The sequence below is a fragment of the Alligator sinensis genome, unplaced genomic scaffold, assembly GCF_000455745.1.
Source record: "Alligator sinensis unplaced genomic scaffold, ASM45574v1 scaffold372_1, whole genome shotgun sequence".
In the NCBI taxonomy this organism is placed as follows: domain Eukaryota; kingdom Metazoa; phylum Chordata; order Crocodylia; family Alligatoridae; genus Alligator; species Alligator sinensis.
Window position 1 is genome coordinate 305480 of NW_005842387.1, and position 9859 is coordinate 315338.

Consider the following 9859-nt stretch of genomic DNA (forward strand, 5'->3'; position numbering starts at 1 on the left):
GAGAGATACAAAATAAGGAAAACATTGAGCTTTTTATTATATTGTGTTATCTCATAAAATCCTGAGTTTCATAGGCTAACATTTGGGATGAGAACAGATTTTAGATTTGCTTAACAAGAGATTAATTCCAATTTGGGGATAAGAGAATATTGTTTCTTGAAAACATATCTTCAAGGATGTTGTTAGTCATCTTGTTAATTCACCATAACGGCCAACAAAAATTTGGGGGTCTTTCATATCTGATGTTAACTACTCGTGCTCCTCTTAGCTTGTAATCTTTATCCACACCTCAGGGTGTGATTGTATCAAAGGTACACTACTGAATTCAAGGAGATAATACACCCAAACTACTGCCTGACCTGGTTTTAGAAGGTCACTGAGGACATCCTTTTGCATGAGGTGATTAAGTGCAGCTTGAGGATGATATCCTAGAATGCAGAATGAATACACTGCTCGCAGCAAGGATGCATTATAAATCCCAGGGAGGTATGTACTCAAGGAGCAACTGAGGGCCTCAAAGAACCTTCAAAAAAGAAGGGGGGGAAGGGGAGAAAGACATCTTTATATACAAATTTATGAATAAATGAACTCAATATTATTAATAAAATCTATATTTCAGATAACATCCCCAAACAGGGTTCCTATCTAGCTCATATAACTAGAACCCAAGTCCAGCACACAAATTTGAAGCCTATAAGGCAGTGCTTAAGACCATCAGTGGTCAAACTCACAGCTCTCAAGTTGCATGAAGATCCCAGAGAGTTTAAATAAAGCTCCAGAAAAAAGCAAAGTAGTTAAATAAAAATGTTCATTTTCATTGTTTCATTTATTATTGTGTGTGAACAGCACCATTTCAGGTTGCTGTTCACACACAATTCCTTTCCATGCCCCTGCTCCCATCACTCAACTACATATCATGATCTGAACTGGGGCATTGGTCATAGATTGTTGACTCTGAAGCATATAGGCATATGTGTGCATGTGTGTACATGTGCGTGCACTCCCCCCCCAAAGTTGTATGTCCTGGGCCTCTCAGCCATGTCAAAGTTCTGGTTGTGGATAGAAGGGATAGTAGGTTTGGCCACCCCTGACCACAAGACCTCACAGCTACCACTAATCTGTTTGCTAGTTTGTCAGTCTAGAACTAAAGTGACAGAGCCCCTTTCTTATTACATTATCTTGCTATTTGGAAAATATCTATTAAAATAACACCAACAAGCACAGCAAACTTATTTCAGAAATTACTGTGTTTACAGGAATCTAAGATGGTTCTGAATTTAAGATGACCCTTTAATAATTAGATTCTATACATGGAAAATTCATAAATATAATAATTTTCCATGTATAGAATCTAATTATTGGATGATCATCTTAAAATTCATCCCACACAGCCTCTGCCCATCCTGCTCACTCCCCGGAGCTGCAGTTGGAGCAGACACGTGCTCTGTGCTTCAGGCTGGACCAAGGATGAAGCCTGTGATGCTGGAGAAAGGGTAAGGGGTGGAGGTGGGACAGCCAGGAGGTAGGCAGCAGCTGCAGCCTCAACTCAGTCAGAGCCAGAGCCACAGTAGCTGTCTGTCCTGCACCACCTTGCATTTAATTCCAAAACACGGGACTTTTATTCCCCCCACTTCCTTTCCCCCTTGTTATATGCGGAGAATAAAGTCTCATTTTGGAAAAGAGTAAATACAATAGTAAAATGGACTACATAAGAATGATAGCACAACAGAAATCTTGTATTGGTGGCAAGCAGCATTTCAGGTTGCTGTTCACATACAATTCCCTTCCATGCCCCTAATACCATCAATTACAAAGCACATCATAAAACTTTCTATACCAAAACCTACTGTTGATCCTGGCATTTGGGAACATAGTTGAGATGTGAATACACCCGAAAAATTATCATAAGCTCCTTCAAATTCAGGGATTCAGGATACTTTATCACATTCTCAGCCACAATATCCATCAATTTAGTGGGTCGAAAGCGAAGAATTTCAAAGGCAGACAGAAACAGAATAAGCTAAAACAAAACAAAAACGAGAAAAAAGGTTATTAAAAACAGGAAGAACTGCAATATGGCAACTCAATCTGCTGGTATCATAGAATTAGAGAGATGTTTATTGGGAAAACAAAACTTTTTAAAAGGTTAATAGCTATATTATCCTGAGCCTAACTTATCTATTACCATACTGCAACAAACAAAAGAGTGGTGGGCTGCTATATTTAACTCCTAATTAAACACTATTACTAAAACATTAAGACTAGTTATTATATCAATGTTATTAAAGATTCACCCTCTACCAATTTGGGTAGCTACACAACACTGCAAACATCAAAAAAAAGTTACAAATTAACATGCTTTAGACGCAAAACAAATGTCGATGTTATTCCTTTTAAACATTTAAGAAATTAAAACTAAGTTATTATTTTATGTCTTTTAAACTTTCACACCAAAAATCTGCCTATAAGTAGAACAAAACTGGAAGTTATAACCCACTGCAATCCCAAATCAGAACACAAACTTAACTACAAGTTATAATTAGGAATTCCATGAACCAGGGAATGCACACTTCCTTCTAATACCAGCCCCGTTTGATACCACTTTAAGTCTTGTGGTCATATCCTCACCTGTTCAATGCTCCACATATTGATGAATGAAGTCACATAGCTTTCTATGGCTGAAAACATTTCTACATTTTTGTAGTGGAGAATACAGCAAGCGAGCAGAATACGGTTTAACTGCTTAAATTGAGTACCATGGATAGTCGCTGCAAATAGAACAAAAAGAACAGATAGCATACAGACTGGAAATGTAGGATGACATTACTGGCACTCGAAGAATGAGAATTGAAACTTGAGTGGAAAAAAAAAAATCAGATGTGGAACTGAAGAATAGAGGGGCTAGGCAAGATGTTGAGGAAAGGAAACATGAAGAGTGCAGATACGCTGAGCAAGTGAGGATAGCAGCACTGGATCAAGGGCCTGGGAAGACTAGGAGACATGACCAGACCAATAACATGTTGGAGGGGTCTGGGCAGATGGGTTCAACCTAGGCAAAAATGAGAAGTACCAGTACCCACTCAAGCACACTCACCACCCTTGCAGTAAGAAAATATCTGTGAAATGGTAAAGTATCTTATTCCCCTTGTGACAGGGGACCATCTCAGGACCAAATCTCACCTTTGAACTGCCCACCTGTCTGGGGGCAGTCTGTCCTGTCTCACCTGCCACGACTTGATGAATAAATAATGGATGTAAAATACAGGAGGCTCCCCATTTTATGCCCTGATGCCTAGGGCATTATACATAGCTCCAACCTCCCCTATACCATGCCTCACAGATGGCATCCTAAGTTGGTAATAGCTCCGGTTCGTGGCTCAAAGTCTGCCCCTTGTTGGGCCTCTAGCATTCTTCCCTAATACCCTGCCTTTCACAGGGCCTCAAACACACTGCCTGCTTCTGGGCCTCATTCATATTGCCCCCCTCACTGGACCACTCTCAACCCGCCCTATTCCACAGCCTCTTTGGGCCCCCGTGGACCCTACTCTACACGGCCCTTCAGGCTTTACAACTCAAACTCCAGCCAGTCCACATGCAGCCCTTCAGGCTTCCCTCACACAGACCCTTCTTCTACATGACCGCCGCTGGCCTTATGCCTCACACTGGGCTGAACTCAGCCTCTAGACCCCCTGTGGGCCGCTCCTTTAAGTTCACACTCTTATGGGGGCTGGCCCATGTGCTGCCCTTCAGGCATCCCCTGCAACCCTACTCTACACACTTCATCCACAGTCCTTCAGGCCACCACTGTGCACCCTACTCTGTGCGGGCCTCCACACATACTTCCGCCCTCTCGCTGCTCTATCTCTGCCCCCTCTCTCAGATCTCTGGGGTCTTACACCCAACGGGACTCAGATGTCCGTAGACATGCCTGGCCCTACATCTGGGTAACCCACCAGGATGTTGGGGCTGAAGCTTTAAGGTGCCCCATACTTGCCTTTCACTGGGGAAGCAACTGGCCTGGCATTTCCTGGGGACCAACCCACCACGGGCAGATCCAGTAGACGATCCTACCCCAGCAGGGTGTAGTTTTCGGTCATTCCCCAGGACCAGGAGCCTCCTGCCATTCCCACAGCTCCTGCCCTGTACCTCCAAGGTGTTGTGAGTAGCAGCTCTAACTGGGTGGTTATCAGCTGTTCTTCCAGCTGCTTGCAGCAACTGCTGCCTCAGCCCTGAGGGCCAGGGTTTAAAATGGAGACTGCTCAGCCCCCTCCTCCTATCCCAGGGCCTTCTTGCAGTCATGCGACCGACTCATCAGAGCTAGCCCACATCTGCCAGCTGCCCTGCTGCCTGCTCTAAGCCCTTAAAGTGGCAGGCACCAAAAATGCTCTGCCACGCACCTCTAGAGTTAGTCTATAGACAGGATTACAGCCTTTCACAGTGTACTCGATTTGTATGCATACTCGGGACCAGTCACTTGCATAGCACACTGCCAGTCTCCCAGTTAACTTGTTGCCTACTGCTTGCTTTGCAGTGAGCAAAGAGAAGCCCTTGAACTATTAAAAACCCTGGAAATGAAGAGGGCAAGTCAGTTTTAAGATTGCTACAGCCACAGCACTGCCAGTGCTGAGTACTTAATGAACACTGCTTACCTCAAACTCAGGTAAGTAAATACACACTCTCTATTCAGTCCAAAGGCTACTCACTTATACAGAGTACACTGTTCTTCGGTCCGTTATTCTGTTCACTGCTGTGCCAGATGTCTGTGGAAAGGATCTAAAAGGTTGCAACCCTGCTAATGACTAATGCAGAGATCAATGTGATACAACACAATGGGTTTTCTGATTTTTCAGCTTGATTTTTCCTTTAAAAAGTTAGTAAGCTTCTTTTACATACACACAAAAAACCCTACTTTAAAAGAACATTATGTTTACAAAGTCAAATGTTCAAAATTTAGGAAACGTCAAAATTAAGGTTGCTGCATTATCTTCAACTAACCCCCTTGCAAGTATGTATTATAATACAGCTTTTATTAACATGATCACAGACCATTCCCCCAAAGGACTGCTGCCTCATTCAGTGAACAGGGATGAGTATGCTCTCAGGATGAAACCAGGTCACGCTGAGAAGGCAGCTGTTGTCTGTAAGCCCTGCCTTATTTGTTGCAACAACTGGAAGGTACATATTGAAAAAGTGGTGGCTGGAGAATGAGAAAGAACAACTGCATGGTTAAGACAGTAGGAATGCTGTCCTGCACGAGCCACCTTAGGTCCTAGGCGGTGCTGAGTAAATCAATTTGACCAAACTCCATTACATAGACACTAATCATGTTTCTCTTTTCCTAGGTGCCCAACTTGAGAGCCTGGGGTCTGCTTTACAGAAGTACCGAGTGTTTATGAACAGACTATACTATTCTATTTGTAAGTCAACACTCTATAAAAGCAGAACCCACAGTTTCAGGTTCAATTTTAGGAAAAACAGCTTTTCTTCTGGATGTAAACTGCTACATACCCAAAAGGACCTTGAATGCCTACTGCCCTTATAAAAATCACACTGTAGAACCCAACAGCCAAGAACACAACCCAACGGATTACATATAAGGATCATAAAAAAACAGCTCCCAAAACATTCTGACTTTATATATTTATTTTCTGCATAAAAATACTACAGGTATAAATGTCAAGATTATGGGACAGCCTGATTACAGGTTGAGTCTATGTATAACTGTGCTATTTATGATTCTTTGGAAGGAAAAAGAAAAGGTAAATTTATATCAGGAAAACAAAAGCAAAGTCAATGGACTTAGCACATACAAAAGAGCTATACAATGATTTATATTAAAAAAAAAAGGGGGGGAGGAAATCAAAAGGCAAACATCTCAGAATTCGAATTCTTGTTACCCATTTCTCAGTTTCACATAATTAAAATGCAAATAATACCATCAGCTCACCTAACAGATGATGTGAGACTGATTCAGTGAATGTTTCTGAGCATGTTTCAATACAACAGTAGGAAGCATCTTTGAAAAACATCAAGTAGAAACTAAGAATTCTGCCCATAGAGGACACCTGAACAGCGTACAGTAAATAAGGCATGGGACTACAGAAAGAACAATGAGGAAAAAAATGCTGAATAGCAGTGCTGTAGCCATAATGGTCTAGTACTGGACTGTCCAACTGGCAGCCTACAGGCTGCATGCAGCCCACAAATGGTTAAGCTGAGGTCCACTCAGTCCTGCCCAGCCACAACTCCCCCCAACTGCTCTGGCTGCAACAGCAGCCAGGGTCTCTAGACTACCTCTGTCCTCTAGCTTTTACATTCTACATCTGCCCCAAGGGGCAGCACAGTGTGGCAAGGCACAAAGTACTCAGGATAAAACTGAAGCCCTACAGCATATGATGCATCAAGAGGGATGGTAGCCCATGTGGGTGCATGCTGCAGCAATGCTGAGGTGCGAGTAGGGAAGCATCCACGTGGGGTTGTTGCACCAGTGGGTGCTGTAATGTGTCCACAGGTGCAGCCCCCAGGCCAATGCAGAGAGAAGCATCCATACAGGGCTGCAGTTGCATTCCAGCCTGTAGGGTCATTCCAACAGTGAGGCCTGAGCAAATGCTCCTCTCCGCAGTGGCATAAGGACCTGCACCTACTGACCCAGGGCCTGAAACCACCAACAGGGGGTCCCTGTGGGCTGGGGTCTTGGCCTGCTGGGTGTTGTGTGTCCACATGGGGTCACTGCAGTAGTGGGGACCATGCAACTCATGGGCCAGTAAGCACAGCCCCCAGGCCAGTGTTGGTTGGACAGGGAGGAGAGCAGGAAAACATCCATCCATTTCAGTGTTGGGGGCTGTGCAGTCCTCAGGCTGATGGGTACAGTGGGGAGCAGCCATGCAGGGTCATTGCAGCAGTGGGGATCAGATGAGTCTCAGGCTGGTGTGAGGGGCAACATCCATGTAGGGCTGTTACAGCAATGGGCACCATGTAGCTCCCAGGCTAGTGGAAACAGCCCATGAATCAGTCGAGACTATTCACAAGAGATGCCTTTTCATGGCATTAAAAGGGGCAGAGATCACAAGAATTACTTTCTTTTGTAATACACCCACCTAGGGCTCCTTGTCAGATGGAACTGCACTGCTACGATAACATTATCTAAAACAATGATGTTTCTTGAATTTTAAAAGGAATAGGAAAAAAGGAAACACAGCACTCTCATCAGGAAGGGCTTGTGCAGAAGAACTGTAAAGTTTTACTCACCAACCATTTTCTTACTGCAGCTATCTAGGATTGGAATAGATGTGTAATTCACCACAGCCAGTGTGTTAAACATACATCGAGCATTTTCTGAAGTCAAACAATGCAACTTTTCCAAAACGTTATTCTAAAATGAAATAAATGTCATTATACTTATTATCTACAGACTGAGGCAATCCAAGTTTTCACTGACTTAAGACAAAGTGAGTAGGGAGATCAAATTATGCCAAATCCTCTATCTTTACCAGATAGGGGGAACTTAAACACTTCTTCTATTTAAAAAAAAAATCACAATTTATCACAAACACAGTATGAGCTGTCCATGATCAACTCCTCAAGCTGCTGCAGTTTCTTTCTTGAATTAACTAGGTAAAATGACTGCATAATTTTTGTTTGCCAACCAGAATGGCAAATCATTGCTGGTGTATTTACTGCTATTGCAGTCTTGCCTATGTGCAAGATTTCTAAGCCCACTGTTCCCCCTTGCACTATCCCTCGACACAATACACCCAATTAAGCCAGTGAAATAAAAGCTAATGGGCTCAAGCTTAAAGACACTTAAATGCGAGTAAAACAGGAATAACTGCATACAGATGGACAGTTATACTGATGCAACTGTCCCTGCAAATCAAGCCCACTAACTTTAGCATCACCAGATGTTAAATAGAATGTAATTCAGTATATTTGCACATCACATGTCATACAAAGCAACGAAGGAAAAGATCAATAAGAGAACATATGTCAAAATACAGTTCAAATACCTTTGACCAATACCAGGTGCCTTCACTGGACTCAGAGAATATTACAAGAACTCCATTATGTTGGAAACAAACAGATCTGTTCCTTGCCTCTTAATACTATCTTCTCTAAATTTCAGTCCCTCTTACAGAAACACTTCTTTTTGGACCCTGACAGCAAATAGTGCTGGTGTATGTTCACTAAAAAAAAGTTTCGCTATAGTCAACCTACTGTCTACATTCTGACCTGTCCTTATAGTAGGAGCAGTCACCATTCATTCTCTACAGCTGCAAAATGCTACACGGTTGTTACCACACCCAACCAACAAATAGCCATGCCATAGCACTAGCTAGATGGGAGTCACAGAAGTCCCAACCAAGAACAATTGTCATCTTTTACCTCAAATGCCTTTTTGAGAAACCCTGGGGCATCTTTTCCAAAATGCTTCATTATGGTTTGCAAAAGATCAATGTTCCTGATCTCTGGAATCCGTTGCTCCATCACCATCCTGATAAAAGGAAATAGAATTTATTAAATGAAGCCTGAATCAGAACCAGAGCAAGCACACACCCTTACATTTGCCTCTACTTGATACAGGTATAATTCACCCTTTCTCCAGTCTTCCTGTTAAACTGGTACAGCTATACACTGGTCCAACAGCAGTGTGGATGTCTACCTATACTAATGCAATTACTCCGGGACAAGAAATCTCCCAATGATATCCTACAATGTGCTGCCCTGTGAAAAACTCTCCCCCACCTTTTCTAAACTTCATTGCTCAGTCAGTGATTATTACTTATATACTCCAATATATTCCATTAGTAAATAATCCCAAAAAAAACACTAAAAACTTATTCAGAAAAATAATGCTACTCAGTCTCCTTTCAAGCCATACTTATATTCCACAGAAGCAAACATTCATGTTACATGACTGTAAGTAAAAAAAATATTAAAGATGCATTTTTTTCTTACTGTAATTCCAACTGAAGGGCATCTATATTCTTGCTTTTTTTCATGCTTTTTATGGTAAACATCAGAATCGAAAGACACTTGTCATTAAGTTCATTGAGATGCTCCTATTAAAAATATGTTCATAAAGTTAATAAAAATACTTCAGCCTTGTAAGCGGAACAGCCAATTTTTACCAGCCACTTTATCCAAGAAAAATATCAGTTCACTGAGTCTCATTCTCCTTTGACCTACAAAAGAGAAAGAGTCCGGCTAGTATATTTTACTGATTTCAGCAGACTAATTCCTAATTTACCATTAATAAATCAGAAGAGAACACAGGCCAAAAAGAAAAAAAACACCCACATTGTGCAGAAAAGAAAGAGCTTTGCACCAAACACAGCAAACTATAGGGGTAGAAGTCAATGAACAGATCAACTGGTCACATAACAAATATCACATCATTAATAGTATGGCAGTTATTAACCAACTAAGCAGTGCCAATGCATTATATCACTGGCCTCCTATGAGGCTCAATTAGGACTTCCTTATATAAGTTGTTGCCCTGTCCTGCCCTGAAAGTTGTGGACTGCTTTATTTCCATTCTATAATACAATATAATAAAAGCCTTAGTCTGTCTGTCCGTAATGCTACAGACCAACTGTGTATGCACTGCTGAGAGGGCGCGCGTTGATTGGTTGCGAGGCCCCAGAGTGTTACAAACACAGAAGGTGAGGAAGCCATGGCACTGCACCACGCCCTCCCCCACCCAGCCCAACAACAGCCGGCAGGGAGGGGGAGGCAGTGGGGAAGACGGGAGGAAGGGAGTGACGGGAGCAGGAAGGGGGGGTTCCAGTAGCAGCACCCACCCCCTGCTGCCGCCATGCCCCCCCACCCCTGCTGCTGCCCAGCCCCACACCACCGCCGG

General features: G+C 42.7%; 1 protein-coding gene across 5 annotated transcripts in view; it reads right to left on the reverse strand.

Annotated features, from left to right (window-relative positions):
• The window catches only part of FASTKD2 (FAST kinase domains 2), a 16684-nt gene that overhangs the window by 3051 nt on the left and 3774 nt on the right, over positions 1-9859 (reverse strand). For all 5 annotated transcript variants that reach the window (XM_025211030.1, XM_006029539.3, XM_025211031.1 and 2 more), the window contains 6 exons: positions 8956-9059; positions 8383-8491; positions 7249-7372; positions 2629-2768; positions 1848-2020; positions 360-523 (listed from right to left, as the gene is read on the reverse strand). In XM_025211030.1, coding sequence (XP_025066815.1) covers positions 360-523; positions 1848-2020; positions 2629-2768; positions 7249-7372; positions 8383-8491; positions 8956-9059 — 814 coding nt within the window. The remainder of the gene's footprint in view (positions 1-359; positions 524-1847; positions 2021-2628; positions 2769-7248; positions 7373-8382; positions 8492-8955; positions 9060-9859) is intronic.